The sequence below is a fragment of the Cydia amplana genome, chromosome 15, assembly GCF_948474715.1.
Source record: "Cydia amplana chromosome 15, ilCydAmpl1.1, whole genome shotgun sequence".
Taxonomy (NCBI): domain Eukaryota; kingdom Metazoa; phylum Arthropoda; class Insecta; order Lepidoptera; family Tortricidae; genus Cydia; species Cydia amplana.
This window is the reverse complement of record NC_086083.1, coordinates 15,317,564-15,337,252: the sequence shown is the minus strand read 5'-3', so window position 1 is coordinate 15,337,252 and position 19,689 is coordinate 15,317,564. Positions and strand designations below refer to the sequence as shown.

At 37.2% G+C, this 19,689-nt stretch overlaps 1 protein-coding gene across 1 annotated transcript; it reads left to right on the top strand.

Annotated features, from left to right (window-relative positions):
• The first annotated feature begins 779 nt into the window (after positions 1–779).
• Positions 780–18,597, top strand: LOC134654663 (probable cytochrome P450 301a1, mitochondrial). The gene is made up of 8 exons (XM_063510136.1): positions 780–1,367; positions 14,812–15,005; positions 15,555–15,756; positions 16,124–16,286; positions 16,847–17,016; positions 17,451–17,529; positions 17,704–17,901; positions 18,399–18,597. Exons 1-8 carry the CDS (start codon positions 901–903, stop codon positions 18,504–18,506), a joined length of 1,581 nt encoding a protein of 526 aa, XP_063366206.1. The 5' UTR covers positions 780–900; the 3' UTR covers positions 18,507–18,597.
• Positions 18,598–19,689: the final 1,092 nt, after the last annotated feature.

Below are 19,689 nucleotides of genomic sequence, written 5' to 3'. Positions count from 1 at the left end.
ATGGAGAATAGACGGAATGATTGCATTCTTACTTACAAATTTCTGCAAAGTTAGCATGGACAGACCAGAATCAGCAATCAGGGTCTACAAAAAAATCTTATAGAATGATGTAGTTTTTAACCTACAATATGAAAAATATGATTTATAAACCTACTCTTACTTATAGCTGGTCAACCTAGAAGTGCTCTACGCGTGCCTCCGTGAGGGACAAAACATATAAATTCGACCAATCATAGCAATTTATTTGTTATGGTGGGCAACAAATGAATTCGACCAATCACGGTGGTCAATTTACGGTGGGGAATAAAACAAGATGTGAGACTGTGACAAGGACAAACAATAATAGCGCTTTCGCTGCTACTCTACTGAAAGATACTACTGAAAGATACATAAGACTATCCCGTTCTGTCAGTTATCCCCACCACTCATGCCCAATCCAGTTAAACTAGATTCATGTGGTCAACCAAATCTTGACAGTAAAAAAAGGCGCGAAATTCAAATTTTCTATGGGACGATATCCCTTCACGCCTACATTTTTCAAATTTGCCGCCTTTTTCTACTGTCAAGATCTGGTTGACCAAGTATATTTAATAAGTTTAGGTTAAATATTTCATTGTAATGTATAATATTATATTTATTACAATTTTATTTTGATTCCACATAGAGTACCTACCTACAACTTTACTTTTACTTTAATAAAGCAAAACCAAATATTACCACCTGCATTTTGAAGGCCGGATCTCGGTATGCAGCTTTATTTAAAATCCCACATTGACAAAAAGAGAACGGCAAAAAAACGTGCACTGCTATACAGTTTATGAGATAGCCGACCATGACCGGACCGGCACAACGGTACTGTGGACCGCGCAGCGCTCAGTCTACAGCGCGGCCTTAACCGCCATGGGTCGCTCCTTGCTCAAGACGTACCAAACTTTCGCCACAAAAAATGTTCGATACGCGACCACGGGCTGCCCGTTTTCGAAACGGCAGCGCTCCCAAATAGCCCCAACCGCTGACGTTAGCGAAGAAATTTTCGCTAACGCCAAACCCTACTCTGAGGTGCCGGGGCCTAAGCCCATTCCGATTTTGGGGAATACGTGGCGTATGGTGCCCGTGATCGGGCAGTATGATATATCGGAGTTCGCGAAAGTGACGAAGTTGTTCCTGGATAAATATGGTCGGATTGTCAGGTTGGGTGGTTTGATCGGACGTCCGGATCTGTTGTTTGTGTACGATGCTGATGAGATTGAGAGGATGTATAGGCGAGAGGGGCCTACGCCGTTCAGACCAGCGATGCCGTGCCTGGTGAAGTACAAGTCGGAGGTCAGGAAGGACTTCTTTGGAGAACTGCCAGGAGTTGTTGGGGTGTAAGTACTTAAATGTTTTTTTTTTATTTCATTGCATCAATTGTGATAACAATTTTGCCAGTCAGCGACAAAATAATGAAATCCTTAATCTCGTATCCCACATTCGTTTTAAAAGTAATCATAATTATTCACTGCTCAATAATCGATATCCACAAAAGAAAGTGTGCCCCTTGTAAAAAGGTTCCACCGACTTGTGAACCTCCTCCTTTTTTTGAAGTCTGGTTCAAATGATAAACTATGTATGTATGTAGGTATATACCTACTTACGTACATATAAACTCCGTATACTTAAGAAAATTCCCACGATACTGTAAATAATTTTAAGGAGAGTAAATCTTTATTTGTATCTAAAGTTAGTTAAAGGTAGCAACTTACAATTTATTTTCTTTGATTCCCTATTTGTCATTCAATTCTTATTATAAATTAAAAATTAGGCACATAACCTGTATTTTCGCGTACCATGACGTCATCACATTAAATGCCGTTACTAATGTAAATAGTTAAAGTTCCTCTGCTTCTTAATTTGATACTTTCACTTTCTGCGACATTTTAAAACGATGACGCAGCTTATTTGTTTTTATTATTTTTAATTTTTAACTAAGGAGCAATATTTTAAACAAGTATATTTTCAGAGCAATTAAAACCCGTGCGTTTTTTTTCATAAGACACAGTACAAAGGTGTATAAGACTGCCAAACTGCGAATCAGTTTGATGGCAGTTAGTATAGCTCTTGATATACCTACCTACATTTTTTAAAACAGTTAAAAAAGCGGCCAAGTGCGAGTCGGACTCGCCCATGAAGGGTTCCGTATTTAGGCGATTTAAGACGTATAAAAAAAAACTACTTACTAGATCTCGTTCAAACCAATTTTCGGTGGAAGTTTACATGGTAATGTACATCATATATTTTTTTTAGTTTTATCATTCTCTTATTTTAGAAGTTACAGGGGGGGGGGGGGGGGGACACACATTTTACCACTTTGGAAGTGTCTCTCGCGCAAACTATTCAGTTTAGAAAAAAATGATATTAGAAACCTCAATATCATTTTTGAAGACCTATCCATAGATACCCCACACGTATGGGTTTGATGAAAAAAAATTTTTGAGTTTCAGTTCGAAGTATGGGGAACCCCAAAAATTTATTGATTTTTTTCTATTTTTGTGTGAAAATCTTAATGCGGTTCACAGAATACATCTACTTACCAAGTTTCAACAGTATAGTTCTTATAGTTTCGGAGAAAAGTGGCTGTGACATACGGACGGACAGACAGACGGACAGACGGACAGACGGACAGACAGACAGACAGACAGACATGACGAATCTATAAGGGTTCCGTTTTTTGCCATTTGGCTACGGAACCCTAAAAATCACCAAAACATGTAGGTATAATTTTCTCGGTAGCTGTTAAACTTTATCTTGTAAGTATCATTATGCCTCCCCTTGACACCTAGTTGCATTCGGCACGCAACGTAGTCATTTTAATGAACACTAACTACTCATTTAGGTACAGTTTGAGACCTTGGAAACGGAGTTTAAGGCCTTCAAGGAAAAAAATAATAAACAACTTGAGTTTATATCTTAAAATAAACCTACTAGGTACTGGTTTTAATTCGAAAAATAAGCGGAATGGAAAAAATATGAAAAAAAAAGAATAAAATCGTGTCCTAGAACAGAAAATCATCACTTTGTTCCCTCCTATCAGTGAAGAAAAAGCCCTTTTTCGAATGGGCAATGTAAAAAAGATATTTTAGTTTTATCTATTTATGGAAAGCCCACTCACTTAATTTAAGTAGATGCGTTTTAATATCGTAAACAACGAAACAAAATGTACTCAATAAACAATCAACAACAACAAAATGTACTCAATAGTTACGAGTACAATGTTGTAAGCAAACGACTTCTCATCTAGAGTCACTTGATCGTTGGGAAAGTATAGTAGCATGAGAAAGTCGACCGACGGGTGAAATTGTGGCGTTATAACGAATCCCAATAACGGAGTTTTAATAGAGTCTATAAGGGCCACTTGCACCATTCCACTAACCCGGGGTTAACCGGTTAAACCTGGAGTTACGATGGTTACCAGTTGGTTACATTTTGACATTAGTCTGATGGCGCAAGTGGACCTAAGAAAAACAAAAGTAGCAGTGTAGAAGAGAAAAAAAGTGTCAATTGTAGTAATTTTAATAATTGCGATACATCAAGCAATTCTTGTATTACGATACTAATTATGCAATTTTATAATACGGCTGATAAGCTCAATACATATTTCATTAACACAGAGCAAAATTTGTGAGTCATAAACTTAGATATAGGTACATTGCTACTACTGTACATTGTGATTAAATTAAATTATTAACTTCAAGATGAATCCAATAGAGTTTTTATACACGACCCTCTTAAAATAGGCTTAATAATAAGCTAGTGCTAAAGTCCATCGCTTTCACCCAATAGTATGATAATACTAATACTACTATTACTACTACTACTTACTATTACTTATTCTGTACCAATAGCCTAGTTAATTCATTTTAGATTCCATCGACTTTCAATAGTCCTGTCCTTTGCTATCTCTGTGTGCGTCTCATGTCACGGGCAAGGATATACCCCTTACATTTCATTAAAGTGTCAAAAGGGCCTCTACGTGTTGTCTTCGGCTACGCGCACAACTCCCAAAGGTCCCGAACGCCATTGTTCCGTGATGGGAAAGACAAAAAAAAGCTATTGCTATAAGAACAGTAATCAGAGTATTAAAATGATTCTAATTCTAGTTATTAGAATACCTTTTTGACTATTAAATATTATAAGATACAAGACATTTATTGATAAAGGTTTTACAAGTCAGGGAGGTACATATTCAACTAATACTAAGTAGGTACAGCATTTCTAGAGTAATATTTATTGTTTAAGAGACATAGGTAACACTATAATGCTTACAACTTATCTCATCAGGCTGTTTGTTAAGCTATGGTGCTACAGGTGTCCATAAGCGACGGTAATGGCTTACCATCAGGCCATGCGTCTGCATGTTGGCCTCCTATATCATAAAAACCGGACAAGTGCGAGTCGGACTCGCGCACGAAGGCTTCCATACCATTACGCAGAAAACGGAAAAAAAAATACGTTTGTTGTAGAGCCCCACTTAAATAATATTCATTTTATTTTGTTTTTAGTATTTGTTGTTATAGCGGCAACAGAAATACATCATCTGTGAACATTTCAACTGTCTAGCTATCACGGTTCATAAGTTATAGCCAGGTGACAGACAGACGGACGGACAGACGGACGGACAGACGGACAGCGGAGTCTTAGTAATAGGGTCCCATTTTTAGGGTTCCGTACCTGAAAAGGAAAAAAAACGGAACCCTTATAGGATCACTCGTGCTTCTATCTGTCTGTCCGACCATTCTTCCCTCTATCTCCGAAACTACTGAGTATAACATAGGTATTTGAAAAATACACAAAAATAGTTCATTACATTACCTATAAGTGACAGAAAAACCTATTAGAAATGTGTAGTCAAGCGTGAGTCAGACTTAATGTACGGAACCCTAGGAACGCGACTCCGAATCGCACTTGGCCGGTTTTGACCCTTAGGGTACGGAGCCCTAAAAATGACCTACCTCAATAACCTCAATTTAAATTCCGTTTAGCACTTTTGACTCCGGCCTTCGCACGCCATCTTAGGTCTAATCTTAGATAACTTCTTAACCTTGGTCTAGCCTCCTAAGGCCCAAGGTCCTACCTATAGTACCTATTCAGTTCGATGTAATTTAAACCATGTTCAATTGAAACAGAGTCGCTTTTGCTTTGTTTCGTTCCATTTTCCAACAACGCAAAATCAACTCTATTTCCTACAGTTTAGGTTCAAATTTCAGTGGTAATTTTGGATGTTTCGTTTGTATGGCTGGGCCTTAGCAAAAATGCTGCATCACTGTACACAATGCTGGTAACACTTAGCTAGTAGATACTAAATGTGCTAAATTCGCTGACGGTGAGATGCACGTAGGTATTTATATTTATACTTACCTAGTGTTAGTTTTGTATTTATCGCCTAGTGTCTTTGGAATTAGCACACCTTATTGGGTTTAGAGGATGCTCGTGTTAATAATATTGGTTATGGGTCTGAAGGTCGTAATTATTATATGATTTACTAGCGACCCGCCCCGGCTTCGCACGGGTTAACAATTATACATAAACCTTCCTCTTGAATCACTCTATCTATTAAAAAAAACCGCATCAAAATCCATTGCGTAGTTTTAAAGATCTAAGCATACAGACAGACAGACAGACAGCGGGAAGCGACTTTGTTTTATACTATGTAGTGATATCGTAATTCGTAGGTACAGTGGGCCAAGAAAGTGGTCTACCAGTTTTGACAAACGTTTCTGCGAGATCTAACGATCGCTAATAAGGTTGACAATTGTCACTGACATAATATTATTGCAAGGGGAAATCGACCTTGTTGTCTCATGACGTTCAAACGAACCTCAACCGTAGGGTGGTAGACCACATTTATGGCCGACTGTACCATGTAATCATAATCATAATCGTTTATTGCCAACCCTGGTACATATGTTGTTACAGATATTTAAAGTATCATATGGACCCTGACAGGGTATAGCACGTATTCTTAAAAAATAGTTCTTAAAGCTACTTAGTTCTTAAAACTAATGCAGTGGGGTGATAATAATTTTGCCATTATAGATTTTTGCCATTATGTAAGACGTAGGTAAGTATGTGAAATAACTTGAGGTTAAGATTAAGATGGGCAGCGGAAATTAATTCCTTTTCGATCACTTTCGATTCCAGCGAACTTTGTGTGAAGTGTGAACCACCTGAATCGGGTTGGCAAATTGTTAAAGGTTTGTATAGATGGCGCTACTATAGCTTGACCCTTTTTAGGGTTCCGTAGCCAAATGGCAAAAAACGGAACCCTTATAGATTCGTCATGTCTGTCTGTCTGTCCGTCTGTCTGTCCGTCCGTATGTCACAGCCACTTTTCTCCGAAACTATAAGAACTATACTGTTGAAACTTGGTAAGTAGATGTATTCTGTGAACCGCATTAAGATTTTCACACAAAAATAGAAAAAAAAACAATAAATTTTTGGGGTTCCCCATACTTCGAACTGAAACTCAAAAAATTTTTTTTCATCAAACCCATACGTGTGGGGTATCTATGGATAGGTCTTCAAAAATGATATTGAGGTTTCTAATATCATTTTTTTCTAAACTGAATAGTTTGCGCGAGAGACACTTCCAAAGTGGTAAAATGTGTGTCCCCCCCCCTGTAACTTCTAAAATAAGAGAATGATAAAACTAAAAAAAATATATGATGTACATTACCATGTAAACTTCCACCAAAAATTGGTTTGAACGAGATCTAGTAAGTAGTTTTTTTTTTATGCGTCATAAATCGCCTAAATACGGAACCCTTCATGGGCGAGTCCGACTCGCACTTGGCCGCTTTTTTACATAAAACTGAGCCATATAGACATTATTTTAAGAGCATAAATGTTTTTGGATAAATAATTCATGATCATTATATAAAAATAACACGTCTAGACACTCTAGACTATCAAACCGGTCTGTATAAATGGAAAAGTACCTAATGGAAATATCCGTAATAGGTCAAACACATTTTATGAAAAGGACACTACTGTGGACAATAGAATAATTATTAACCCAGGTACCTAAATATCACAATTTTCTTATTTGAGTCTTACTGAAAAAAATATCCCGCCTCGCCTATGACTGCTCGGTGTAGTGAGCTGAGCGCACCGCACCCGAACAATGGGGTTGGTCGGTCGACATATTTAGCAGATGGGTCAAAAACAATACTGTGTTCAGAAAAATGTACAGTTCGCGCGAACACACTAGTTTTCTCTCCTGTGGGCAATAGTTAACAGCTTGTGGGCATGTAAGTAATGATTTTATCATATTTCTCTAAATAAAAGGAGAACCTTTTCACGTGGATAAGGATTAAATAAGAAAATTAACCTTTATAGCCCTTAACTCTTGTGTATGTCTACAGAAAAGACGTGAACACAGTATTGTTTTTGACCCAGATGGTGCCATCATAGCTTGCTCTGTCAATCTAGGGATTATATCTAGGGATTATAGGGGTATTGTGTCAAATTTCTGTTTTTTTAATGCCTTAATTGGATGCCAGCCCTTTAAGCCAAATCTCATAGAAAAAGGGGCAAGCTATGATGGCGCCATCTATGAAAACCTTTGACAGTTGCCAACCCATTGAATTGCCGTCGAGACAGCCGGGCTCTGGGGACGGGAGGCACGAGAGCTCTTCCGAGACCTTGGCAAGAGAGAATAACTCAGGGAGAGGGAATAACCCCCGTTCTGAGTCATGGCTTGTCCAACAGTGGCCTATTTTATAAAGTTACAATTTACAAGCGGAAGTTTCGTTCTAACACATAGGGTTAGAAAGAGACTTCCGCTTGTAAATTGTAACTTGTTGCTTTATAAAATAGGCTACAGGTCTCCATCGCCATACAGCGGGGTAACGCTGCTAGCGTGATGGTGTCCTTCGGACCCGGCATGGCTCACGGGTTTTAGTTTCTTAAGTTTTGTACATAAATTACATACATACATACATACATCACTGGCTCAGTGACCCAAAAAGGATCTTGGCCTCTGACACAAGAGAGCGCCACTCTGCCCTATCCTGCGGCACTTCACGCCGAGGGCGGACAGGTCTTTTTGGGCTTCGTCACTCCAGCGGTATCTGGGACGCCCAGATGGACGTTTTCCGCCCGGGTGCCCCACATACGCTCTTATCAAAGCACGATCCTCCCCCCATCCTCTCCAGGTGACCAAGCCAGCGGAGTCCTAAATGAATTATTGAATGATATTTCATTCCAAACTCCAATGGCGATGGTCACCTGTTGCTGTCAGTTCACACTGTAAAATTACTGCATACCCAAGGTCAACGCCAGTCATTCAAAGCGAGCTCTCACAATTTGCGTGCCTTCGCTAAACAGTAACTATTGTTTCTTACGTTGTTTATGTCACAGTTGTGAACTTGAAACTAATGAACAATGTCCGCCGATCGCGGACAATCTGAACAAACATGCTGTATAATCAGTATAATAAACTGAATGGTGGCTGATAGCTCCCGGCCTTCACCACCACCACCACGGCTTCGTCACTTTTTAGTTTATTAGTAGATTGTGTTACAAGGGAGCAAAATGACATATTTACGGCGAGGCCGTACAACGTATATTGAATCTTGAACAAAGCGAAGATTAAAATATAATCCTGAGCTTAGTGAGGGATTCAAGTGTTAACGCCCAAGGTGGAAATAATATATGTAGGTACTGCTTTGCACATCACCTATTAGGAAATTATTACTTAATCTAAAAATAATATGCAAAAAAGAAAAAAAACATGTGACCCAGAACAGAAAAGTGCTACATTGATCCCTCCTAGTACGGAAGAAAACTGCCACTTTGATCGCTTCTAGCGGGGGAGGAAAAGCCCATTTCCGAATAGGTGATGTGAAAATTTTATATATAACTACCTGCCTAGTGTGACTACTTTAAAACATACAAATCAATATATTTAACTATTTGAGAGAGCTACGATGCCACAGCCAGACATCCAGACACACATTAGCGTCAAACATATAACATCCATTTACTGCGTCGGGGGTTAAAATGTGACTTTTGAAATATAAATGTGACTTTTCAGTAAACAAAACGTAACTTATTGAAGTTATGACTCAAGGGCTATCTGGCAATAAGTTCGTCCTTTCAAGGCCCACCAGTAGTTCGTGATGGGCTACCGGTTCATAACCACTGTTCTAACGTGGTCCTAACGCAGGCGTAAACAGAAGGCCAATGCTCCACAATGTTGTTATCGTGTGTTAAAGAACTGCGTGATATGTGACCTACATGCGAAGCAGGGCGTAGCGAAAGCGTCACCTGTCTCGCGTGCCATCAGCGCCGTGACAAGCACGCAGAACTGCGTACCTGTTTGGTGGCAGGAGAGTTGAGGTGAATGAATACACGCAAAGCTACAGTACCAATTGCAAAAAGGTACTCGGTGAATTAACAAATGAGTGAATGTAATTTACGTGATTTTGAAGGAACTTTTTAATCTGTGGAATTTCCAAGAACATTAGTTTCTGAATTCGGCTGAATTCCTGAGCTGTTGCTGTGACTGGGTTGTTATGTGTATGACCTCAACTCTGCTGCTGATACCGTGACTGAAAAACGCATATTATTTTTAGCGTGTCAATATTAACACAGAATTTTGAGAACTATTGCATAATTACTCTACAAAATACAAGAAATCGATTCACTATCATAGACTATTTAAATAGATTATGTCATTTAAAATTAAGTTTTTGATGATATCATTTGGATATCATCTACTAATTTTTCAGGGTATCCTGACATACCTATACCTATACATATTCTCTTAACCTTAGCCGATACATTCTTTCTTCTGTAAATGAAAAATGAAAAATGAAATGAAAATGCTTTATTGCCACAAAAAAAGTACAAAATATAAACTAACTAACTTAAACTAACTATTCTAATAATATCTCTAATATTTCTGTGCTGTTATATCAAATAATTTTAATCAACATGTCAGGAATAATTATATAATGTTTGGTTAGTGGTAACCCTACAATACATACGGATGTTATAACGGATTTTTGACCGGTTGCCCTTCTTTATTTGGAGAGATTTTCTTAGTCTAGTATACCTACAATGTTTGTATAAGAATAGCACCTTATGAATTTTAAATACATATTTAAGAGGCGGTACGACAGACGAGCGCTGATTAGTCGTTTTTCCGCGTTTTTTCATTTATTTGTGATAAAAGAAGAACAAACGCCAAACGATAATTTACAAACAAATCGAACAGTAGATTTCATGATATTATTAAGATTTATGTATTTTACGTCGTCTGGCAAAACACTAGTGCATTAACTACCTATTAAAAGTAACTTTAGCCAGGCACCTATCTACCTCTGCTAGGTTAGGCCACTCGACCTTATATAAGATGACAGAAATAAACTCTACATACAGTGCCAGCCACTTGAATAGCCTCACTCACCAAAATTAATATTTCTCATAGTAATATAAAAAGGAGATATACATTAAACATTAAATATGAAATAAAACATGAAGCCTTGTAATAGTACATAAAATATTTATTGTTATCTAATCAAAGTTTTAAGAAATAACGCCAAACAAATAATTGACCCTTCCACTTGAATAGCCTCACATGCTAAAAGATACTGTTTAGTTATTAAAATTATTTCATTTAATATTTCGTATACCTTCCATTAGACCTTATTAATTCTAAAATACGATTAGGTAGTGATTCATATAAAGAATGTATGTAATTAACGTCCACAGAATCCCAAACAGTATAAATAGCTTGAATCAGTTCTTCTTTATTACTTAACTGTCTTCCGTTGTAATAAACTTGCCGAGACAGCCAACCCCAGGCATTTTCCATGATGTTCAGATCAGGGGACAAGGAAGGCCAATCTAGAACTTCAATCTGGTTTTCTTCAAACCACTTTGTAACTATGGCTGACGTGTGTGTGGGAGCATTATCATGCTGAAAAAACCTTTTTTTCTACCTATTACTTTTCTGATCTTACTTTTTGTTTCTTTTAATAAATTTAAATACTTTTCAGCATTTAGTCTTCCATCTACCACAATTAAATCAACAGTACCATAGTAAGAAATTGCTCCCCAAACCATCACCGATCCGAGAGTTGAATGATGACGTAATAGTACTTTCGGTTCTTTCCTTAGGTCATGAAAATAATATTTAAATGCATCTGGACCATCTAGATTAAACTTTTTCTCATCACTAAAAATCACATTTCGTCACTCGGTTTTCCAGCACATGTACTTTTTTAGCAAAAAACAGTCGACCCGCCACATGTTGTTCGCGCAAAGGAGGTTTACTCATGATTTTTTTTCGTTTGAGGTAAGATGATGTTCTAATAATCCGTCGAACTGTAGAGAGAGATGCTCTAGTATTTATTTCACTAGCTATTTGCCTGGCGGTCTTGGTGGAATTTGAAGGAGAGCGTAAAATAAGTCGACGTTCTCGATCCGTAGTGGCAAATTTTGTGCGTCCTTTATACTGGTGGCCGTAATTTTCCTTATTTTTAACATAATTATTAATAACTTTAGGGCTGCGACCTATTTTTTTAGCTATCTCACGATGGGATAATTTTAGAGTTAAATAAAAATTAACCTTTTCAATTTCTAAACTTGTAAGTTTTTTACCACGTCCCATAGTCACAAAAACACTGTGTTTATCGCGTTACTGCAGGTACTTAATGGAATGCCATCTGTATTATCTAATCATAATAAAATAAATTTGAAAGCGAAACTTAAATGCACGGTTTGGACGATTATGTTACACTGAGGCTATTCATGTGGACGGCCCGTATTAGCTCTTGCGTCCACAACGTTTCGCGCGCAGACAAGTTCCGACTTGTTAATGTGTCGTTCGATAAACGCCAGGGCGTACAATTCAAATTTAAGATATATTGATAAAAATAATCACGTATAATTATAATACTCACAATATATAGGTGAGGCTATTTAAGTGGTTGGCACTGTACTAGTTTCTCCTATTTTTGTAGATACATAAAACATTGATACTTAACACGCACACAACTAAGACAGCTAGCTAGGGCCTCGGTTGCAAAACCACAGGTTAATCTTAGTTGGCCCGGCATTTCGCAACGCACTACCATCATATAAAAATGGTAAGGACATTGGCACACGCTGTACGGGCGAGAAACTTAATGTGATTATTATAATTATGTATGATATTGTCACACACTAACTTACTGAGGTATGATTAAGTGGGGGTTTACGAAAAATTGTAGTAAGTATTTATATTGAATTGTGTTACACGTTTTTACAAAGGAAAATGTCATGATAAAATTCACTACATATATTTGCAACGAGCGGCGATACATCTGTGGGCGAAACACAACAATACCGACTGACACAATATATAACAATAATTAAAACACGACCCAAAGGTGTAAATGTTGTAAATCGACACGAGTTGTGAATTACCTATTCGCACGTGTAATGTAGTACAACGTTTTACAGTAGGTACATAGGACCCTTAAAATTTTCGACATTTTGTTTCATCGAACAATATTATTAAATCCTAATAATATTGTCGTTCATTATTTAATAAGTATGAAAACACGCAAGCCGAAATTACTTAGTAGTAATAAATACTTAATGTATGTAAGCACATACATAGACTCAATATTTCCTTGGAGTAGAGATGTATCAAGTCATAAGAATGAGGGAATTATACGTGACTGATGTGTAAAACAGCAAATACTGATTGTTTGCACATAGGTCCATATATGTGTTGGACTTCTAAACGGATATCATGTGATCTTTTACATAGTATATATATCTAGATCGAGATATCTGTTTAGATAAATAAATATTTTTTGTATCTGAAATATGGGATTCCTTGAATGTTGATTTTTTTTTTAAACGTGGAGTCTCGAATTCGTTAAGGCTAGGTTCATAGGTAGTTAGGTTATTAAAGCAGGATGCAACTACTTGTTAGAGTGAAATAGTTATGCCTAATACGTTTTTTTTATCACTATACTCTAGAACATTATCTACTATTGTTGTAGTTCTGATAGTGGGTTAGTTTTGTAGGTACTAGGTTTTAGGCTAAAACTTTTAGCACAGTATAATAAAGAGTACTAGCGTACAGTATGGACGCTCCCTGCCTCCCGTTGAAAGTGCCGCCCACCCGCTCTCGGTTACCTCACAGTTAGGTACCCTACAATGTCTTATCTCACTCACACAAGCATGGTACACGTTCACCTACACGAGCTTAGGCTGTGTGCGTAGGAACGCGTTTGTTTCATACATTTGATCGCCAGTGTCCGAGGTGTGGTTTTAGTTAGGCTTAAAGTAGATACATCAGCATAACCGCAATGAAGATTACCTTACGCAAATAATACTTAGAGTTGAGAGGTGTGACGTTACAATTATCTAGATCTAGAGTCAAGAGCCCGTACCATGAGTCACTGACAGTGTCAAAACTGACATTTACGCTATCGATAACGTAATTTACTTTCTATACATCTCGCTTGCCCTAATATGCGAGTACGAGCGAGATGCATAGAAAGTAAATTACGTTGTCGTCGGCGTTTATGTCAGTGCCAAACTGATGGTAGCCGTAAAGACAAGTAATGACAACTGATAAATTATGTAGATATTCCATTTAGATACAAGATAGGTATAGTGTTTATTCTACGTAACATTTGTTTGAGTGTTTGCTGAACATACTTCGCAAGTAAACACTTAATGTTGGACTTTATTATTACTATTGACTATGCTTTCGAGACGCGTTTGTTTGTGAAAATAATCTCGTTTCTGATATAATTGACAGGCAATCTTGTAGGGTACCTAGACTCCTAGAGTACCTATGATCTACATTGTAGATCTCTGACAGAAACATGACATAAACCGACCTAGTCCCACAGTAAGACTCGATAAGGCTTGTGTTAAAAGATGGTAAACTACATAAATATAACATTTCTGTAGAATATTGCAGCGAGAAAGAAACGCGTACTACATTTTTTTTTCAATTACAATTGTGGCATCCTTTTTTACCTGTACGGAATTTCATTCATTTATAATTCGTTTCACTCGCCTTTTCTTTAACTGTTCTGTGTGACCAATAGATTTTTTAGCACTTGCGCTCTGTCCACACTTAAAATTCAACTCATTCTTTGGCCGTACAACGTACAACTGATGAGGATGCGTCAGTTTTCACAAAAAAATTATATCCATTAACACATCTTCCATACAAGTTGTATATTAAACGTGTTAACAAAAGGTACCTCAACGTACATCCAACATATATGGAATTTCCGACATGGTAAATCAAACAAATGACCATCACCGAGAGAAGGCAAAAGTCGCACGAGGAATACGAAATAAGATTGGTTCCATATTGCCTTGTTAAATCACTTAAAAATAAAGGCACGATGGGTTCGTGATTTCTTTGGGCATAATGCCTTTTGGAGTTAGTAGCTTTTGTATTAACAACTATTAAATACGAATAGTCGTTGTTATTTTAACGCTGCACGTTGATTGAGATTTTCCGTGGCACAATGCAAAAAAGGAATTGTATTAACATTACAGTTACCTTTCATAGGTATAAATTGATAATAAGAATAATTAACTGAACTTTAACCGCTAAAAAATGGTAAAAAGGGGAATTTAAATGATAGTAGAGCTAATATAGGATATAGGGGTATAAAGTTCACCAGAAACATAATTACTTATCTTTAGGCGCTTAAATTTATTCTACAATTATCTTTTCCCCACTCCGCACCCAAAGTACAACATTGCCACGTATCCTCGACTAACCTTTCTTACTAATTCCAGACATGGCGAGAAATGGCGCCAGTTCCGCTCAAAGGTCCAACGCCCGATCCTCCAGCCCCAAACTGTGAAGAAATACGTGGGCCCCATTGAGACCGTCACTGAGGACTTCATCAGGTACATGGAGAACGCGAGGGATGACCAAGGGGACCTGCCTCATGAGTTCGACAACGATATCCATCGGTGGTCTTTGGAGTGTAAGTTTATTTGGTTCCATACCCACTTCCAAAATGTCCCTTTGTCCCCTTTGAAAACGTCCTGTCTATAAAATGGCAATTTAAATACTGTCTACCGTGTTCCCCGCAAATCTTTCCAAAGATTAAACAAGTTAAAAGTAGGAAGCGTTGTAGGTACTTTAATAAACATGCTAAATATTACTTATTTTTGTTATTGACACCGTAATTTTGTGCCTATGATAACGTGGATATATACGTGGAAATTTCACTTGTTAATAGGTACCTACACACGCTATCACAGGCTTAAACATACAGTGATGAATTGATGATGATGGTCATCCGACTAAAGCTGAAATTATAAAAGTACAAACACGGTAGAATAAAAAAAACATTGATTTATCAAAATTCTACAACAATGATGAGTCACACGGCGTTTTAATATATGAAACTCTTGATACATCTCTTTAATAAATCTTTTGATACATCTCTTTAATAAATCTTTAAACTTAAAAACATTCTTTCAAAAGCTACATTTTTCATAAATTGACAACAACGCCATCTATGTTCCAGGTATCGGGCGAGTAGCGCTCGACACGCGGCTCGGTTGCCTATCATCCGATCTGACCAAAGAATCGGAGCCGCAACGCATTATAGACGCGGCAAAATTCGCACTGAGGAACGTCGCTGTTTTGGAGCTGAAGGCGCCGTACTGGCGGTATATACCGACGCCGTTGTGGACGAAATATGTTAATAATATGAACTTCTTTGTCGAGTAAGTATCAGATTATTTATTCTTAAAGAATAAATTTAATTAAGTAAAAGTTTGCTAATTAAGAGTTAGTTTATAGCTTTTCGGCAGCTACCTATAGGTACTGCTATTATCTTGTAGGTATGATTAAAGGCAAGACTTATTATACGAGGAATATATAATACCAAGTAGTATGAATTATATTCATACGTGTATCAAACTATTTACTTTATTTTTCATGGACTACAAACAAATCTTCTGTAGTTTTAAAACGTAATGAATGGGTGATCTAAAGTTTTAATCATAGAAGGACTTCACAAAAATCGAAATAATTAGCCAAGAACTTGCTTTCATTCAATCTTACTATTTTGTACCTATTCATTAATCGCAGGTTATGCTCAAAATACATCAATGAAGCCTTAGAAAGGCTAAAGACCAAGAAAGTGACCTCAGAAAACGACTTGTCCCTACTAGAGCGAGTTTTGGCCAGCGAAGGCGACCCCAAGATAGCCACCATCATGGCGCTTGACCTCATTCTTGTGGGAATTGACACGGTAAGTTATATTCGTTGATTCTGCACCTTCTACAATTAAATTAAAGTATAATTAGATTATTTTATATGTGTCATGGTCTCATGGTACCCGTTACGGTTAGGTATGATTGAGTAAAGCGAGTAAAGCGCTGGTTTGCAACAAACGCCGTAGTTCACGTCCGGCGTCTGCGCTGGAAGCCGTGTCCTCTGGACGAGAGGTTGAGGGTTGTTTTTATTAACTTTGTAAACTAATATAATTAGTTTTACTATCTCATCCTAGCCTAGTAATTGGGGAAATTTCAACACAGGCAACAACGTTATCTTTCCTTACATAAATGACGTTCATGAAGAGCTACTTTTACTCAAAAAGGGCACTTTGAAATTGCCTACATGAAGCAAAAAGACAAACGTTTTATTTAAGTATAAGTTTGCCTTTTAAGTTTTGTTTAAAACGATGTAAACAAGAAAAAAATGGGTCCTTATTTCACTCTCTCTTTCACAGCTTAAGGTTTACTTGATAAAAATTAGGTTAATATGACAGCTAGATTGTTTCCTAAAGAAATAAGTTTTGCTTCATTCCAGATATCAATGGCTGTCTGCTCAATTCTATACCAAGCAGCCACACGTCTGCCGCAGCAAGAAAAGATGGCGGAGGAGATCGCACGGGTCTTCCCTGACCCTAGTAAACCTATCAACTATGCTGATCTAGATAAGCTGCATTACACTAAAGCTTTCGTTAGGGAAGTATTTAGGTGAGTTCTGATATTGTTGTAGCCAAAATTGCAATGTAACAACTACAGCAATTTCACAGTTGTTATGGCCGCATATTTATGAAGGCGTTTTTATCTAGTGAAATAAATGCCTCTGAGCAGGGTCAGATATTTTTACCACTGTAAGCTTTCAGACAGTTTAATTATAAAACAATCAAGCTGGAGTCTGCTAACTCTGCACTGAGTTGGAAAGCGTTAAAGCGAAACGTCAAATCATTTCGTCGCCGGTGTAGGCATGGCTTAGTAAGACGGACTCTAGCTTTTCATACGATATTAGTATTTAGATCTATTTCAGAAATTGTACATTTTAGAGTCTGTTCGGAAAGAGAAGAGTCGTGGAATGTATTGGACCCCATACATTCCATGACTCTTGTTTTTCCGCACATACTCTAAACAATATATTTTTATTTTTGCAGGATGTATTCAACTGTCATTGGCAATGGACGTACTTTGCAAGAAGACGATGTCATTTGCGGATACCATATTCCTAAGGGGGTAAGTAAATTAATCATTAGGTATTTTAGTTGTTACTACTGTTTAATAGCATCTTTGAAATTATACATTTTTAGTTTAATCATTTCTGATAGATAAAAAAAAACCCCTAATTTGGTTTGACTCCAAAAAAAATTAATTTGGACGATTTGCTACTAAATCACATTTTCATTCCAGGTTCAAGTGGTATTCCCCACCATAGTGACCGGCAACATGGAGCAGTTCGTGTCCAACCCGCTGGAGTTCAAGCCGGAGCGCTGGCTGGAGGGCGACGGGCGGCTGCATTCCTTCGCTTCCCTGCCGTATGGATTTGGAGCCAGGATCTGCTTGGGACGGCGGTTCGCTGATTTGGAGATACAAGTTCTGCTGGCTAAGGTAATTTACAGATTATTTAAAGGTTCCATTATCGCCTACTAGATAATGGAACCTTTCACACGACTGCACACCAGTACTCTCCAATTGTCCATTCCCGGACACTCCTCAATATTTTTTTATCTTTTGCACCTGACTGCGACTTGTTTGCCGACCTGTCATAAACTTTTTAAAGATTTTTTACGTTTTTGCGAATCAACATAGGTAGCTTATTAATTAAACTGTCATATTTATCTTATAATTTTATTACCTATAGCTTTATTATTACCTACTTACTTAATTTTACAGGGCATTGGCGCCCCTTAGCTGTAATGCTGTAATGTTTTATTTCAATAAATATCAATATCAATAAATATCATTCATGCAAACGTGCCAATATACTTAATGACACTCTAAAGACTTCAGGAAACAGCTGTAGAAACCTCAAATTTTCCTCTCCGTTTTTGTCATTTATATATTGTAAGTACTTAGTTATTAACTAAAATTTGTCTTACCCACAGTTGATCCGCCGATACCGTCTTGAATACCACCACGAGCCCCTCGACTACGCGGTCACCTTCATGTACGCGCCGGAGGGCCCGCTGCGCCTGCGCATGATTGAACGATAAACACCGACTGTTAGTAGACCTTACGTCGTTGTAATAAGGTTTACGAATGGTTACGTGTGTTAGTTACCCATATAACGCAAATAAGAACATTTAATATACCTAGAATTAAAGGAATGTTTAAGCCGTTGATTCGGCTGAGCGACGTAATGCGTGGTCACGTGATTTGAGAAGTTGTAAACAGGGGGCCTAGACAAGATGACAAACGTTGATGAAAAATGCAAACCGAAAATTGAATACAACTGCTATTACAATTTGAATAAGCCTTTTGTTCTCGATAGTTAAAAAACCGGCATGAATAATACTCAGACACTTTATTGAAATAGGTTAGGTTAGAGAAGAGAAGTGTCTCTTTCTATCTCTAGGCCTTTAACTTTTTTGAACAGGGATACCTAATTATAATTAATTTAATATAGGTAGGTACAGATGTGCAATAGATCATAGGATGAGTATTTAATATAATTTGAAAACAGAAGATATACCGCGAAATACAAAAATCGAAATTTCGTTATCTGTCTTTTTATAGCACGATGGAAGAGCGATAGAGAGACAAATAGCGAAATTTAGCGGTAGGCCCTCAGATACGTAATAGTTTTACATTTATTTAAATCGAACAATTAGAACGTTCTTAACAATTATTTTATAGTTCCACCGAGTAAACTTTTTAATATTACCTCTATTTATGAGACAATAGTTTATATGATGAATTAAAAAACCATTGTGATTATAACCAACTAGGTTTACGATTTTTAAATGTTGACTGCACGTTAAATATATGTATTTCTACATGTGTGTAATAAATAAGATTGTATTTTTCACCTTTTAATGTACCTACTTAAAAATGTAGATTGTAATCATGTAAATAAAGTTTTTTTCACAAATTAATCAATATGTTTTGTTTATAGTTTTTCCCAAATAATTAGTTTCATATAGAAAAAAACGATGTGATGACGGGCGAGAAAGAAGTACGAAAAAAACATTCTGCGCCGACCGCCCGTTTCTGCTTGTAGGTACTTACCACTTAGATTACGTTCCCTCTGCATTGCCATGGCACATTACTTTAGAAATCGCCATCACTTGTCTGTTTGTACGTAGTTAAATCTGTGAGATCGATAAAATATTGATGTTGCTCATGAAATCGACCTGTCTTCTTCATTTAGTTTTTAGTTTAGTCTGCATAGTTGCC

Coding starts and splice junctions, on each gene's coding strand:
- LOC134654663 (XM_063510136.1), top strand. CDS start 901: ATGGGTCGCTCCTTGCTCAAGACGTACCAAACTTTCGCCACAAAAAAT. Junction 15,006..15,554: donor CCATCGGTGGTCTTTGGAGT/GTAAGTTTATTT, acceptor TCTATGTTCCAG/GTATCGGGCGAGTAGCGCTC. Junction 16,287..16,846: donor TTCTTGTGGGAATTGACACG/GTAAGTTATATT, acceptor GCTTCATTCCAG/ATATCAATGGCTGTCTGCTC.